The following is a 17,190-nucleotide window of genomic DNA, read 5'->3' on the forward strand; positions in this document are numbered from 1 at the left end:
GCGTTGTGGGAAGGGACACACCCCCCCCCCACCTCATTACCTGCCAAGCTCTGGCACGCAACAGCTGCTTGCTGCAAAATGCCGTCACGCGCAAAGCCTGTCCCGCCCCCTCAGACCAGCATAAAAGACGGCCCAGCGCCTCTCTCCATCACACGCTTCTCCTGACGCCTTCTCCCCCGCAGTCAACAAGGTGAGCCTGAAGCCCCTTCCCCTCCTTCTCCTGCCCCACACGCCCCGTCTCTTCCAGCACGCGCTGACACCAGACTCAGCAGCCCCCACGACTCAACACCACCACACTCCCCGCAGCCCCACACCGCGCCTCCACACTCCCTTGCCCTCCTGTAACGACACCCCTCGCGCCCCCCCAACACCCTCCGCTTCCTCAACACCCTCTCTTACAGGGACACTCCACACCGCAGACATGGCCTGCAACAACTTCTGCAGCCCCTGCGGACCCACCCCGCTGGCTAACAGCTGCAACGAGCCCTGCGTCAGGCAGTGCGAGGACTCCCGCGTCGTCATCCAGCCTTCCACCGTGCTGGTCACCCTGCCGGGACCCATCCTCACCTCCTTCCCCCAGAGCACCGCCGTCGGATCCTCCTCATCGGCTGCTGTGGGCAACATCCTCAGCTCCCAGGGAGTGCCCGTCTCCTCCGGCGGCTTTGGCTACGGTTACGGCCTCGGAGGCCTGGGCTGCTATGGCGCCAGAAGAGCCTGCCTGCCCTGCTAAGGGCCCTCCACACCACACACACCCTGCAAGCCACGGCATGGACTGAGGACGCACCTCCCGCCTGCTGCTGGCACGGGGACCTGCCACCCGCACCTCCTCCTCTCAAGGCACCAAGCAAAGTAGCACGGAAGGGGCCAGCCCCGGCTGCCAGGATACATGGCCCACCTACCTCCTCCTCTTCTCCCACTGTCTTCTTTGCATCGCCCCTACTGCTACGTCCGCTACTCTCCGCTGCAAACGCCTGCTCACAAGCCAAAGACCACCGGGGCACCTCCCCCGCGCTGCTCCCACCGCAGGAAAGGAAGACCTCGGTGCTCTGGCAAAATCTTCTGCAAGCAAAGGACCTGGGCTGACGGTCGCCCTACTTGCACCTTAGGACGGATCCCTTCCACTGCGTGCTCCTGCCTTTTCACTCTTTTGCCTCAATAAAATCTCCTGCATCCCAGCACCACACGCCTCCATCTCCTTTCTTCTCCCAAGGCTCTTCCACTCTAAAACGGCACAAAGCCAGGCCTCAACAGGCCGGCGGGGTTGGGGGGAAAAGGGCACTCAGCCTCTCCGAGGGCACAGGCCACCAGCGACAACACACACTCGCACCTGCAGGCATACACAGCATGACACAAGCCCAGCACTGGCTCAGAAAAAGCCTCCGATACGACAACGCTCCCTGCGCACACCTCCGACCGAGGCTCCCCGTGCCAACACACGCTTGACTAACTCTCTTCCGCACCCTCCCCAGCAAAAAAGGATCACAGAAACATTTAGAGATGGGCAGGAATCTCTGCAGAGCATGTCCTTCCACCCCAGTGCTCAAGCAGGGCCAGCTAGAGCAGATTGTCTGGGACCACAGCCACTCGCGTCTTCAGTACCTCCGAGAATGGAGCCGCCACCACCTCTTCCACTCTTTGACCACCCTCACACTGAAAAAGCCCTGCCGCCTTTGCCCGGGCAATTCCAGATGCTTTCACTTCTGAACATGGCCTCTTGTCCTACCACTGATCGCAAGCCTCTGGGCACAGCCCTTCAGCCGCTTTGCAGGCCACCGCACCGGCCGCTTACGCAACCCGCACTTTCTCAGCTCGTCTAGGAGCACGTACCAGGAGACAGCGACAAAGGCTTCCTTCAAGTACGCCTCAGCAACAGCCACTGCTCTCCCCTCGCCCAACGCCCACTCGCCTCAACGCGGAAGACACGCAGCTCACTCAAGCATGATTTGCCCTTCCAAAATCCACGCCAAACACCCCCCAACACCTTCCGTCCGTCCTGGCCTTGGCAGTGATTTCCAGCAGCATTGCTTCCATCACCTGCCCCGGGAACAGGCTCAGGCTCACCGGCCTCTGCTTTCCCAGAGCCTCCCGCACCATCTTCTGCGGGACACGAGGGGTACCAGCTCCCTTCCACTCTTCAGGAGCTGCCCCCAGGCACTATGACCTTTCCAGGAAAATGCACAGCGGCCTCACAAGGAGGCCTCCGCAATGCCAGATGCCTCGGCATTCCTGGGAGCAACACGACAGGCCCCGGGCACTTACAAACACCCACTCCCACACCACTCCTTCCTACCTCCCTTCATCTTCCTCAGCAACAACCACAGATCACCTGACAAACAGCCTGAAAAACACTCACCTTGCCTCAGCGGGGGCAGGCCTTGCCACTCATCAACCCTTCCGCACGCACCACCACCACCACCACAGCCTCGGCTCTGCAGCCCCGTGCCGCATGCTCAAACCCAGCTCCCCTCGGCAATCGCCAAATTCCCTTTCACCCTGTCAAGCTCTGCGCAGAGAACTGGCCTCACCCCTCGACACTCGCCCCAAGCACAGACCCCACCAAAGGCCCAGGAGTGCCAGCCTCCCCTGCCTGCCGCTCCCAGCTCTGCTCCGCCTTTCAGCACACATACGGGCTCTCCAGAAACTCACCTGCCCTCGCACGCTGCCTCATACACAATCATAAGAGTCACTTCGGTTGCAAAGGACCCTTAACATTATCGAGTCCAACCGTTAACCTAATACTGCCAAGGCCACCACTAATCCATGTCCCTAAGCGCCACGTCTACGTGTCTTTTAAACACCTCCCACAATGGTGACTCAACCACTGCCCTGGGCAGCCCCTTCCAGTGCTTGATAACCCTCTCGGTGAAGAAATTTCTCATCATAGCCAAACTAAACTTTGCCTGGCGCAACATGAGGCCCTTTCCTCTTGCCCTAGCACTTGTTGCTAGGGATGAGAGACTCACAACCTCCTCGTTACAACCTCCTCTCAGGTACTTGGAGACACCGATAGGGCCTCCCCTCAGCCGCCGCCTTCTGAAAACGCAGTAGCCCCGCTTCCCTCAACCGCTACTTCTAAGGCTTCTTCTCTCGATCCTTCACCGCATTCGCTGCTCTCCTTTGGATGCGTCACACCACAGCCCAAGCCCCACCTCAGGGGTCCACGATGGAGGGGCCAACACAAGCACCGGCGGAGCCAGGCAGGGCACCTCTCGTCACAGGACCGGCGAGCTCTCAGCCAGGGCTGCCAGGAAAATGGCCTGCTCTCCCAAACAGCCCTCCTCTGCCTGCCCGCACTGACACCCCCAGGGACGGATCCCAGGGGGCACAAGCCCAGACACGCAGGCCCCTTTCTCCCAGCTACAACCTTTCAAGCAAGGCGGGCAACAAGGCACACACAGAGCACGCTCAGTGGGAAAGGCCAGGCCTACAGTCAGGCTTAGCAAGCTGGCAGCAAGGCAGGCAGGGACCAAATGCCACGGAAGGGGCCGACACTCATGCCCGGCACACCTCCAAAGCCCACAACAGCCTTCCAGGCCCATGAACAAGTGGGGGCCCCTCTTCGCAACGCACCCGCAAACCACACCACACGAGTGCCACGGCATGACCTCACTGACAACACCCCACCTCTCCTATGCTTTGGCCACGTCTGCCAAATGCCCTGACACGCACCTTCCATGCAAATCCTCCCAGATACCTGCTCTCACTTCAAAGCTGACGCCAGGGACAGACGGACACATCCTCAAGAGGACGACATGAGAAGGGAGCGTTGTGGGAAGGGACACACCCCCCACCTCATTACCTGCCAAGCTCTGGCACGCAACAGCTGCTTGCTGCAAAATGCCGTCACGCGCAAAGCCTGTCCCGCCCCCTCAGACCAGCATAAAAGACGGCCCAGCGCCTCTCTCCATCACACGCTTCTCCTGACGCCTTCTCCCCCGCAGTCAACAAGGTGAGCCTGAAGCCCCTTCCCCTCCTTCTCCTGCCCCACACGCCCCGTCTCTTCCAGCACGCGCTGACACCAGACTCAGCAGCCCCCACGACTCAACACCACCACGCTCCCCGCAGCCCCACACCGCGCCTCCACACTCCCTTGCCCTCCTGTAACGACACCCCTCGCGCCCCCCCAACACCCTCCGCTTCCTCAACACCCTCTCTTACAGGGACACTCCACACCGCAGACATGGCCTGCAACAACTTCTGCAGCCCCTGCGGACCCACCCCGCTGGCTAACAGCTGCAACGAGCCCTGCGTCAGGCAGTGCGAGGACTCCCGCGTCGTCATCCAGCCTTCCACCGTGCTGGTCACCCTGCCGGGACCCATCCTCACCTCCTTCCCCCAGAGCACCGCCGTCGGATCCTCCTCATCGGCTGCTGTGGGCAACATCCTCAGCTCCCAGGGAGTGCCCGTCTCCTCCGGCGGCTTTGGCTACGGTTACGGCCTCGGAGGCCTGGGCTGCTATGGCGCCGGAAGAGCCTGCCTGCCCTGCTAAGGGCCCTCCACACCACACACACCCTGCAAGCCACGGCATGGACTGAGGACGCACCTCCCGCCTGCTGCTGGCACGGGGACCTGCCACCCGCACCTCCTCCTCTCAAGGCACCAAGCAAAGTAGCACGGAAGGGGCCAGCCCCGGCTGCCAGGATACATGGCCCACCTACCTCCTCCTCTTCTCCCACTGTCTTCTTTGCATCGCCCCTACTGCTACGTACGCTACTCTCCGCTGCAAAAGCCTGCTCACCACCGGGGCACCTCCCCCGCGCTGCTCCCACCGCAGGAAAGGAAGACCTCGGTGCTCTGGCAAAATCTTCTGCAAGCAAAGGACCTGGGCTGACGGTCGCCCTACTTGCACCTCAGAACGGTTCCCTTCCACTGCGTGCTCCTGCCTTTTCACTCTTTTGCCTCAATAAAATCTCCTGCATCCCAGCACCACACGCCTCCATCTCCTTTCTTCTCCCAAGGCTCTTCCACTCTAAAACGGCACAAAGCCAGGCCTCAGCAGGCTATTCAGCTTTCTGGGTAATCATCCATTGCTCAGCTTCCTTTACGCCTGCTGAAGCTGTCCTATCCGAATACGGACATGTTTGTTGTTGAAGACAGCTGTGCATTTGTTCCCGATGGTGTCAAGACCAACACAGTTATGTAAATTTTTTCATTCCAGCACATGATGCACACCCTTACAAAAGTTTGGATACATTATTGTTCATCTGGCGATGCCTCTTATGCAATCTCTTCCTTTCAGCACACTTTTAACCATCTCATCTCCTCAGCACCACTCTCCACCCCTCACAAAAACTGTTGCAGTGAAGCAGAAGTGAAAGCTGCAATAAACAGAGCTTAAAAAATGAAGGAGAAAAGTACAGAGGCACAATGTGTAATTTCCCAACAGGTGTTCAGGTTTTGCCTTTGTTTCCATTCCATATTCCGAAGGGCATTGGCAATACTCTACTCTATTCTCTCCTGGAGCCATTTCTGCCCAAGGCATCTCTCTGATTTCTTAACATTCTCCCACTATTTCTCTGAAGAATAGTTCGCAACCAGCATCAAGAGAATACTTGAGAAGTACCACACTATCTTCTGCTCTCTGCCTCACACTGAAAGCTCCATAGAGCCAGACTTGAAGACCTTCAAGTGCACATCACCTTTTGTTAAAACCTTGCTCACTAAGGGTGACTCCATGCACCCTTATTGAGGGAGTGCAGATAACCTCATTGCCACGATGCTTAGGCAGGAGAGTTGGCACAAAAGCCCCAGCACACATCAGCACTGCTCACCTGGGGAATAAACCACAAAACACCCATGAGCTTCCTTTAGGCAGACCACACAACAGCCAGTGACTCATTGGTCCCATTGAATATCTCCAAATAGATGACTTGCAACTTCACACAACACCCAGCCCCTGCACGTCTGTCCTGTAGAGCCCGTATGCATCTATTACAGCACTCTAGTCACACAAGCTGTCCTACTAGTCTCAGGGAGTTCTGTGATGCCATAGTTCTGTGATCTGGCAACTGGCTCTTGCTCCTCCTGCTTACTTCACAGGCTCTGCACTTTTGCCTACAAGTGCCTCAGGTCAACTCTTTCCTAATCCTGTCTTTGTTCTTCCAAAGGGTTCTCCCGTCACCTCATCCATTGACTGATGAACCCAGCCTCTGCTTCTTCACTTGCCTGCCAGCAACAGACATCACTCCCAACAGAACCAGCTTACAGCCCTCCTCACCTGGTTTTACAGTGCCATGGAATGGTTGAGGTTGGAAGGGACCTCTGAAGATCATCTGGTCTGACCCCTCTGCTCAGGCAGAGCCACCTAGAGCTGGTTGCCCAGGACCGTATCCAGACAGCTTTTAACTATCCCCAAAGATACAGATTCTACCACCTCTCTGGGAAACGTATGCCACTGCTCATCACCCTCACAGTAAAAGTGTTTCCTGACGTTCAGAGGGAACCTCCCGTGTTTCAGTTGGTGCCACTGAGCAGCACTGGAAAAAAACTGGCTGCATCCTCTGTGCACACTCCCTACAGGTACTTACAGGCATTGATGAGATCCCCTAAGCCTTCTCATCTCCAGGCTAAAAAGTCCCAACTCTCTCAGCCTTTCCTCATATGAGAGATGCTCCAGTCCCTTCAACATCCTTGAGGCCCTTCATTGGACTCTCCCCAGTATGTCCTTTTCTCTCTTGTACTGGGGAGCCCATCACTGGACACAGAGCTCCACAGGTGATCTCACCAGTGCTGAGATGTGCTGGCAATGCAGCCAAAGACACCGTTATCTTTCTTAGCTGCAATGACACATTGCTGCCTCATGTTCAACTTAGTGTCCACCAGGACCCCCAGGGCCTTTTCTGCAGAGCTGTTTTCCAACTGGGTAATCCCTAGCATGCATCCTGGTGCCAGGGGTGGTTCCTGCCCAGGGACGGGACTAAGCACTTCCCCTTGAACTGCACAAGGTTCCCATCAGCCCATTTCTCTAGCCTGGTGAGGTTCCTCTGGGTGGCAGCATGACCCTCTGGCTTATCAGCCACTCCTCCCAGCTTGGCATCACCTGCAAACTTGCTGAGGGTATGCTCTGCCCCATCATTCAGATATTTAATGAAGATTAACATTAAACAGCAGTACTGAGCTCAGCTCTGGGGCCCGCAGCATAAGAAAGGCATGAACCAGCTCGAGAGCAGGTCCAGAGGAGGACAGGAAGATGATCAGGGGGTCAAGCACCTCCCCTTTGAGGACAGGCTGGGAGAGCTGGGGTTGTTCAGCCTGGAGAAGGACAGACTCCAGGCAGATCTTATAGTGGCTTTCCAGTACTTAAAGGGGGCCTACAGGAAAGATGAGGAGGGACTCTTAATCAGTGATAGGATGAGGGGTAATGGATTTAAACTGAAAGAGGGGAGATTTCAGTTAGCATTTAGTTAGAAATTCTTCACTGTGAGGGTGGTGAGGCGCTGGCACAGGCTGCCCAGAGGAGCTGTGTGTGCCCCATCCCTGGGAGATCAAGGCCAGGCTGGACGGGGCTTTCAGCAACTTGGCCTAGGAGAAGGTGTCCCTGCTCTAAGCAGGGGCATTGGAACTAGATGATCTTTAAGGTCCCTTCCAACTCAAACCATTCTATGATTCCCTGTGATTCCATGATTTAATGCAGCATTGACCCCTGGGGTACACCTCTAATTACTGGCAGCAGGCTAGACCCCACGTCCAGCTGGTTTTCAATACACAATCACTGTCTGATGAGCCCATACTTCATCAGCTTCTCTACGAGGATCACACCAGCCCTGACCTCAGCCCCATGAATTCAGCCTTCCCTCACCACAGCCAGGCACTCCCTCAGCACCCTCAACAGCCAGCCAATCGGGGGCAGGTGACAGCCTGCCAATCAGGGGGTGGCTAACAGCCTGCCAATCAGGGGGCAGCTGCAGAAGCCCCTGGAAGCTTCCAGAACGCACCCTGTCAGGACCCCAAAATCAGCATCTCTGGTACAATAAATAGATCATGTTCACCAAACAGCCCCCAAAAAACTGCTGGGAGGGATAGGGGGTGAACAAGGGAATGAATGAGTGGAAAAGGTGCTGAAAACCGAACCAAATACCTCACACAACAGTGTGTGAGTTAGGGGACTCAGAGGGGTAAGAGAGAGGGAAAATGCCCTGATTAAATAACCCCCCCAAAAAAACTATTCAATGAATACATCAACAGACCCTGCCCTTCTTGCCCATGCTGCAGGGTACCAGGGATATCGACATGGGGTACCCTGTCATCACCCTTCCCTTGCTATGGTCCCCAGCCCAACCACCTGATAGTCCCCACAACACCATCTTCCCTCACAGTGGGTTCCCAGGGCCACCCACACAGGGTCCTGTGTCCCTGTCCCCACCTTGGTGTGAGGTTCTGAGGCAACCCATCAGAGGTGTCCAGGTCACCACCCACCCTGCTGTCAATCACCAAGTGACCCACATGGCAGGCTGTAGAGGAATTACAGAGGAATGAAGGCAGGTTAATTATCATTGATAATATACAGCTGTGGGCTGGCTTCAGGGGCGGTGGGTTGGTTGATGTGGATAATGTGCAGCTGTGGCTGGTTCCTGCTAAGTGGTTAAATAGCTCTAATGGGTGATGAAGGGGAGGACTGTATCAAGAGATACCTGAAAGAAGCAGTGGGAAGAGGGAGTATGTGTGTGCCCTGGATGTAGGAGAGACACTGGGAGAAGCAGAGAGAAGAAAGTGACTCAGATGAGGAGAGGAAGGATGGATGAATGTAGGAGGCCCAGAGAAGGAAAAAATCCAGACAAAGCAGAGGCAAGAAGCAGGGTGGACTGGTCTGAAGGGGCTGAAGAAACAGCATGGACAGTAGATGAACTTTTGAAGCTTTGTGGGGGATTGGTGGCTGTGCTGGGGCAAGGTGTGGGAACTACTTAGTGAAGTTAACCTGGTATGGGCTGGTAAAAGCCTTGTTGCAGCCAGCTAGTTTTGATAGTGCTGCAACAAGAGCACTTTACCCCTATCTGCATGTTCCCTATTCAGTATGTGTGGGGGTTCCTAAAATACTGCCCCACCTTTCTATGGAGTCCAGCACCCACCTCAGCAGAACCTGGGAAGCCTTGCATTTATCAGACCTTTCCACCACCCATATGGATGCAAGCCTCTGGCTTGCAGCCCTGTGCAGCATGCTTGCCTCCAGTTCCCCTCTACAACATCCTCCTGTGTGGCAAAGATAGTCATGGTGGCAGTGAGTTGCAAGGCATCAGGGATTGTGCTGTTTTCTCAACTGCTCCTTGCTCTGACCAGATGTACCCCAGGTTCCTGAGTGCACCATGAGGGTCACATCTTTGACATTGGTGTGGTACCTTGAGGTCACTTGGTGGACCATATGGATGGCAGGATACCATGAACCTCCTCAACCCCTCTCCCTCGTCCCACCATGGACACATCTTTTTGCTGTTAGCATCTGGCCTTTGTTTAGGTTTGTGTTAAGCAAGCTGTGTCTAGAAGATGTAAAGCCCACCAGAATAAAGCCAGGAGCTGGGTGCAGAGACACGCAGACATGAATTGACTGCTGGGCTGCTTTTAGCTCTCACAGACTAGATCTGGGCACCATGAGGATGCTCCTTCTGAACCCTCAGCCCGGAGAAGCTGTCTTGTTGATTGGGTTAGAGGTGGTAAAAGCTGTCCCTGTGCTTGCCTTCAAGGGCATGCCTGCATCTTCATGTCCCTGCAGCCCATGGCTGATTCCAGAGCCTTCCTCTCCCAGCTCATGCAGAACATTTCAATGCTGTGTGTGACAAGGAGATGTGGATAAATGTAATTGGGGTGGTGCACTTAAGGGGGGAGATGGGGTTGATGCTGCTGCAGCTTATGCAATCATACCTTGATGGAAGGGTACATTTATTTTTTTCACTGCTTCTTCTGTTTAATCGTTGGGGGGTTGAGAGATGTTTCAAGTCTTTCATAGCTTAAAAATATTAAAACATAATAGTCTTCTGTTTCCATGGCAACAGATAGCGGGTATTCATGGGCTTGAGATGTTGGCATCTTGCATTTGTTTCAAGGTTTAAAAGACAGAGCAATTTGCTTCAACATTCCCAGAAAGCACCACCCAGAGAGAAGGGAGGCTGTGGCCTGGAAGGGACAAGCAGAAGCCAAAGCTTGGTCCCAGGGCTTCGGGCTGTGAACCTGGGGAAGCTGCAGTTTGCAGCTAGGGTGATGTGCATCTGGCTGGGGGCTGGGGTTTCCATGCCTCCTGCCCTTGTAGGCAGCTGGCCTGGGCACTGGGGGGAGGCAGAGATCTCTGTGATATCATCTGGGAGAAGAGGGCCATTACCACCTTCTTGCCATGAAGATGCTCAGGGGGCTGGAGCACCTCTTCTATGGGGACTGGCTGAGAGAGTTGGGGTGGGTCAGCCTGGAGCAGAGAAGGCTCCGGGGAGACCTTAGAGCACCTCCCAGTACCTGAAGGGACCCACAAGAAAGCTGGGGAGGGGCTTTGTACAAGGGCCTGTAGCAATGGGACAAGGGATAATGGCTTTAAGCTGAAAGCAGGGAGTCTTTGGTTGGATATTAGGAAGAAATCCTTTACTGTGAGGGTGGCGAGGTGCTGGCACAAGTTTCCCAGAGCAGCTGTGGGTGCCCCATCCCTGGCAATGTTCAAGGCCGGGTTGGATGGGGCTTGGAGCCACCTGGTCTGGTGGCAGGTGTCCCTGCCCATGGCAGGGGGTTGGAACTAGATGATCTTTAAGGTCCTTTCCAACCCAGACTGTTCTAGGATTCTATGACCATCCTGGGACTGAGGATCTGCTGTTCTCCCCAGCAAGGGCAGTGCAGGGCATTGCAGCTACGTGGGGACAGTCATGTCCCTGCAGTTACTTTTCCCCTCCCTAGGAAAGATGATCTCCAAATTCATCATGCCAGGACCAGCAGCAGGCAGGTACAGACTGCCTGAGCTTGGCCCACTGCTCTTGCTTGTGCATGTTTATAGCATCATAGAACATTTTGAGTCGGAAGGGACCTTTAAGAGTCATCTAGTCCAACCCCCTGCCAATGAACAGGGACATCAACATCTTCAGTGCCGAGGTGGGTACCTCTCCCCTAAGACCCACTGCTCTGGCTGTCCCAAGTGATGCTGAGGCACCATGCCAGATGTGTCTCTGCAGAAACCCTGAGCACAGGGCTAGGAGTGTAAGCAGGACCCCAAGCCTCTTCTCTCCAGATGTGTCCTCCTTTCTCAGCTATTGTATGTGCCTCCAGCTTTCTCTTCCTTCCATCCCTGTCACTTTCTGGGACCATTACCATCCTGTACTGGGGTTTCAAATCCTCTTGCCTCAGGTAATGAGTTCATCCTGGGCAGTGTCTCCATGCCACCAGCATGCTGGTTTGAACCGATGGCTCCATGCTTTCCATCTCATCAGATTTTGGTGTCCTCAGCTAGGCTTCATGCCTTCCCTACCCAATGCAGGCAGCCTTGTGCTCTTCAGAGCTTGTTGCTTTATCTGCAAGCCCCAGGAATGTATTGATGTATCTGTTCTTCCTCTGTGACACAACTTTTTTGTGGAGAACGAACAAGCTTTTTTTTTTTTTTTTTTGGTAAGTAAAATTCTAAGAACTGCCATTACCTCAGCACCTAAAGTGTGTTTGATCATGTTCAAGTGACACTGCAGGAACTGCAGGTACATTATTTAAGTAATTACAGGACAGCTTTAAAATCCAGCACAGTTCTCACTATTAAAAATATGTCCAAATACTCACATTTCCATTGGATGACATGCAGGTTAACTGCATCTTTCATTGTGACTCTCTCCCCAGGGGTTTGCGGTAAAGCTCCAGCATCCGGAGTTGTAGGAAATCAATAAATCTCCTGCTTCAGCTTGAAAAAAAAATGGATAAAAAGTGGTAATTGAAATGCAGAAAATGACAAAATAGGACCCATATCTTCTTTCTTAGAAAAAAATCCCACTATTTGAGGAAAAGGGGCTTTTTCTGTGCTGAGGGTGGTGAGAAACCGGACAAGGTTGCCCAGAGAGGTGGTCAATGCCCCATCCCTGGCAGTGTCCAAGGCCAGGCTGGATGGGGCTCAGAGCAGCCTGGTCTGGTGGGAGGTGTCCTTGCCTGTGGCAGGGGGTTGGAACAAGGTGATCTTGAAAGGTCACTTCCAGCCCAAACCGTTCAATGATTCTGTGAGTATCTGATGACTGTCTATGTTCAGTCTTTCCGCTTCATGTTCAGACACCCTTCTTTAGAAACCTCTTTCATATCTTAATGGGGCAAGGTGTACCTGTGTGTGTCCAGGCTGTCTGTGCATGCACCAACACTGCTGCACCTCCAAAGAGCCAGTTTCCCACGTTGAACGTGGTCTGTGGCCTGGGTGACCTCTGCTGGCCTTAGCAGAAGGTGTCTCCGAGCACTGCCCCTTCTCGGCCAGGACACTGCATGGAGCAGACTCAATCTCTGCCATGCACAGTCGCTTTGCAAACATGCAGCAAGGCCAGCAGTGCTGAGCAAACACAGCAAAATGAGCTGCAGGGCTTTGGGCCTGTGCCAGTGCTGGGAAGCTGGCTCTTTGGAGCTGCAACGGTGTTGGTGCGCAGTGTGCAGAATGGCTTTGGCTGCAGGCTGGTCCAGTTCAACATCTTCATTAGTGATCTGGATGATAAGGCAGAGCATACCTTCAGGAAGGGGTGAGGTTTGGATGCACAGTGAGTGTCAGGGGCACCCCTGGCTGTCAACGCCCTCGCAGACATCCCATGCAGGAGGTGATATGGAGAGGACATCCTTGCGCACAGTGATGTGCTAATGGGTGCTTGGACACAAGGTGACCCTGCTGAAGCAGGGGATGGTGTCCTCCAGTAAAGCTGTCACTTAAGAGCAGAGCCCCATCTTGAACATACCACAGACTCCATGGCCTATCCCATCACATGCACATCCACACTGAGCTCATCCAGAGACAAGTTTCAGGGCTGGTTTTAATCCAGTTCCTTCACCCAATCTCTTTTGAGGTTGCAGTGAAGAGCATGTGGACCCAATCCCCTTGGTTTCCAGCAGCCTTTGTGCAGGATCACATCTCTCTTTGGCGTAAGCGAAGATGATGGCAATGGTCTTTCCTGGATCAGAGTGCCCAGGGGAATGAGGCAACTGCTCTTTTATTCTGTATAAATCAGATGGAATTGAAAAAAACTAGTAACAACAGCTCAAAACTAAATGCAGGGCAGAGAGGGGACACGGAACAGACATGGGATGGGACACAGACATGGGGGGATGGGACACGACACCACCCAAAAAAATACCCAACACCCCAAAAAGCAACATCGATCTGAAGCAGCAGAAGGAAGCCACCAGGAAAAGACAAAAATGTTGGTAACTCACCATTTCCCGGGCTCTGTCCTGTACTCTGCACGTCTGAAAGAAGCTCAGAGGAGAAAACGTGACGTTCTTGGGTCTTTCTGCTCCAAAAAGCCACTGGTTGAATGTCAACAAGCTGTTACAGCTGCAGCGAAGAACATTAGATGAGCACTCAGGAGCCCCAGGCAACCCTGCACTGGAGACGCCAATGCCAGCACCATTCTGGTGAGACAACCAGGAGGACAGTCAGCCAAATTCCTTCAAATTTGCAAGTCAGGAATTTCGCTGAGGCTTGAAAGGTAATAAAAAAGTTTTGCGGGTGGCTTCGTACCGTGACCAAACTTGTCCCCTCCTGACAAACTGAAGTCAATGGGCTGCTTCTCCCAATTCTTTTTAGCAATGTCATCCCCGGATATTTGGGCATGGGGGAAAAGCTGCTCCAAGTTCTGGTATCCTCAGCCCAGGTGTCACCCTGGCCAGGTGTCCCTCATTGGATGTGTCGTGTGTGTCCCCCAACCATTTTGGGCTTCATTCTTCAGGTGCTCAGGCCATTGGGGTGCTCCCTGTTCTGCACAAAGGGGGGGATGGCGTAGGAGAGGTGCCAGTGGGCATCGTGGGGAGAAAATGTCTGATGGAGCAGGAGGGAGGTGATGGGAGGTGGATTAAAGGAGGTGAAATCAGGCTGGTGAGAGAAGAGTTGAGACTTGAGGAGACAAATTGCAGTGGGGACCCCCAAGTCAGGGAGACGAGGCAGTGCTGGCTTGGCCTCAGGGGGCTGGACACCCCCCTACTTCTGGTCTGGTATCCCCATCCATCCCAGTGACACCAGGGAGGTACTGGGTACATGTGGGTGGAGGTCAGGGGGTGTGGGGACACAAACAGGCAGGGGGGTAGGGGGGTGCGGGTCCCAGTGGGGTGCTGTGGAGTGTGGGGGGCGCAGGTCCCACGGGGTGTTGTGGGGTGCGTGGGGGTGAGGGTGTCACGGGGTGCTGTGGGGTGGAGGGCGGGACGCAGGTCCCACAGGGTGCGGTGGGGTGGGAGGGGCGGGGGTGCCATGGGGTGGGGGCAGGGGAGCGCAGGTCCCACGGGATGCTGTGAGGGGGGGGGGGGGGGCTATGGGGCACAGGGGGGTCACTGTGGGGTGCAGGTCTTAAGCAATAGCAGCATGCTGTGGGGCACAGCATGTCTGTACGCATGCACACGTGTGGGACAGGTATGTGGTAACGAGCACGTGGTTTGTGCACACATTGCGCAGCGTGTGTGCATGCAGTGTGCAATATGCGTGTGTGTGGGTGTGCATAGGTACCAAGTGTACATATGGGCATGTGCATGCAACGTGTTGCACAGACATATGTGTGTGTACAGGGACAGACACGGGCGCTACGCACCTCTTGCGCATGCAGACAGTGTGAAAGCATGCGTACATACACACCATGTGTACATGCCTGTGCAGTGGCTACAGGTAACACGTGAGTGCTGCACGTGCACGTACGTGAGCGCACAGTCCGTATGCATGTCGTGTCTGTGTGCGCGCGTCCGTGAAGCAGCTATGGGTAACGTGCACGTGCAGATGTGCGCATGTGCACACAGTATATATGTGGGGGGGCGGGTGAGGGGTCTGTGCAATGGCTACCGGCTGCGCGTGTGCTGCGCGTGCACGTGAGCACACAGAACGTGCGCATGCGGCAAGCGTATCCGTGGGGTGGGTACAGGTAACACACGTGTGCACGAGCGCGCGCGCACACACGCACACACGCGTATGTATGCGCGTGAGTACGCCGGCCAGGCGCATGCGCCGTGCGTGTCGGCGTGCCGTGCCTGCGTGCGCGTGCACAGGGCACCTCCGCACACACGCGTGCCCACGTGGGGCTGCGCGTGCACGCCGGTACGTGCCCACGGGCACGCACGCGCGGGTGCCCGCCCCCACGTCCATGTGCGCCCGCCGCCGAACTACCGCTCCCGTCAGCCCCCGCGGCTCACCCCCTCACCCACCCGCCAAGGCTCGGGGGCGGGGCCCGGGGCGGGGCTGGGGGGCGGGGCGCTGCTCTGGCCCCGCTCCCCAGGCCGCTCCTCATTGGCGGCGCTGCCGTTGTCGCTGGTGACGGCGGGACGCGGCGGGGCCGCGGCGCGAGCGCTGGCCTCAGTCAGCGGCGGGGCGGCCGCGGGGTAACCGGGGTAGCGGGCAGGGGCAGGCGGGTCGCCGGGGCCATGGGAGGCCGAACCGGGGCCGCCGCCGCTGCCGCCGCCGCCTCTGCTGCTGCTGCCGCCGCCGCTGGTGAGCGGTAGGACCGCCGGGAACATGGCGGAGAGGTGAGAGCCGGTACCGCGGGGTGGGGTTGGGGGGGGGGCGGGGGAGTTGAGCCCGCTGAGGGGCCTGAGGCCTACGGAGGGGCCCGCCTGGGGTCCGCGCCCCCTGGCCTAAGCGGCCCAGACCACCCTCAGCGCCCCCGGAGGCCCTGAGGGGGGTCTGGGGCCCTTTTTCTTACCCCTTGGGGCGGGTCTTCCCTCCCCACACAGATCTCTGTAGGGTTTCGGGGCTGCTCCCGCCTCTTTGAGGTGACCTGAAGCATGTTCCACCCCCCCACCCCCCACCTCGGGGAGTACCTGTTTGTGCCCCTTTTTGGGGTGGGGGCGTTTTCTCTTCCTTCTCTGCTCCTTCTGGGTGTATGAGGAGGGGTGGGGGGAGAGATGTCAGCACCACCCTGATTTTTATTTTTATTTTGGGGAGGGGAGGAGGGCAGCCCTACCTGCTCTGTGTGATGTAGGCTTGGATTCTAACCCCACCCTGCTTTCTGTGGGCTCTTGGGGTGCGGGTGAATTCCAACCCCACTCTGCCCACCCCCAGCTTTTGGTGGGGGGAGGGGGGGGGGGAGCTGGATGCACCCACCTGGTTCCCTGTGGTTGCAGTAGGGAGATGGGGGGGTTGTGTGCTGCATCCCAACCCCACCCTTATTTCTAGGGGAGCATTGGGAAAGGTGGAGGGGGCTGCATCCCACCCTGCTCTCCGTGGGGGGTGGTTATGGTGGGGCCATGTCCCACCCTGCTCCCTATGGAGGGGCTGGATCTTACCCTGCTCCCTGGAGGGAGGTTATGGAAGGGCTGGATCCGACCCCATCCTGCTCCCTGTGGCTGCTGTGCAGGGGGGGGTTATGGATGGAACCCACCACGTGGGATGCAGCCGGGGGAGGTATTTTTACGGAGGTGAAGGTGTGGCAGGGCAAAGTGGGGGTGCCTGGGGAGTGGACAGGGTGATGTGTGAGTGGGTGTGGACAGAGGGATACGCTGGGGAAGGGGTGTAGGCAGGGATCAGGCTGGGTGTGCTGGGGGGGGGGGGAATGCAGTAGGGTGTGTGGAGGTTGGGGGGGGACACACTGGCCTTGGTGGGGGGAGAAGTGGCTGAGTTGTGATGTTTGTGCAGAAATGAGGCTTATTTATTTCACATGTGGTGGATGGTGAGCTGCTGGTCGGTGGGGTGGTTGTTTTTTTTTTTTCTCTCTCTGCGCTGCTCTGCTGCTTCCCCAGACCTGCATTCTCTAGCTGCAAAAACTGCAGGATGGGATTTTTTTTTTTTCTTCTCCTTCCTTGGCGATAGCAGTTTAATCAACCCTTGAGTGACCTCTACAGATAAACCCGCAGCTGCTATGCTCCAGTACCTCACCCGGCATATGCAGCTGGGTGGGCTTAAGGAAAAAAAGAAAAATATATTTTTAATTTATTTTCTTTTAAAATGGGGGGCTGGGTGTAAGCTGTTGGGTACCTGCAAGCAGCAGGTGGCTTGGGCAGGGGTGTGCCTCTTGTCTGGGTGTATCTGGACGGGTCATAAGCAAGATGTGATGCTGTGCTTCGTGCCATTGGGCCGACATCAGTGGCTTT

The 17,190-nt window shown here is 56.0% G+C and overlaps 3 protein-coding genes across 3 annotated transcripts in view; all 3 read left to right on the forward strand.

The window, feature by feature from the left end:
• Positions 1–421: 421 nt before the first annotated feature.
• Positions 422–730, forward strand: LOC129735750 (feather keratin-like). Its single transcript, XM_055706386.1, has one exon. It carries the CDS (start codon positions 422–424, stop codon positions 728–730), a length of 309 nt encoding a protein of 102 aa, XP_055562361.1.
• A 3,450-nt stretch (positions 731–4,180) lies between these two features.
• LOC129735524 (feather keratin 1-like) lies at positions 4,181–4,489 on the forward strand. The gene has a single exon (XM_055703838.1). The coding sequence runs from the start codon at positions 4,181–4,183 to the stop codon at positions 4,487–4,489; it is 309 nt and encodes a 102-aa protein (XP_055559813.1).
• Positions 4,490–15,425: 10,936 nt separating this feature from the next.
• The window catches only part of ARHGAP39 (Rho GTPase activating protein 39), a 148,170-nt gene continuing 146,405 nt past the window's right edge, over positions 15,426–17,190 (forward strand). The window contains exon 1 of the mRNA XM_055704560.1: positions 15,426–15,627. Coding sequence (XP_055560535.1) covers positions 15,617–15,627 — 11 coding nt within the window. The 5' untranslated portion in view covers positions 15,426–15,616. The remainder of the gene's footprint in view (positions 15,628–17,190) is intronic.

This window comes from Falco cherrug, chromosome 3 (genome assembly GCF_023634085.1).
Source record: "Falco cherrug isolate bFalChe1 chromosome 3, bFalChe1.pri, whole genome shotgun sequence".
Lineage (NCBI taxonomy): Eukaryota > Metazoa > Chordata > Aves > Falconiformes > Falconidae > Falco > Falco cherrug.

Bases quoted from the DNA above. Each gene is read 5' to 3' on its own strand.
- LOC129735524 (XM_055703838.1), top strand. From the start codon at position 4,181: ATGGCCTGCAACAACTTCTGCAGCCCCTGCGGACCCACCCCGCTGGCT.
- LOC129735750 (XM_055706386.1), top strand. From the start codon at position 422: ATGGCCTGCAACAACTTCTGCAGCCCCTGCGGACCCACCCCGCTGGCT.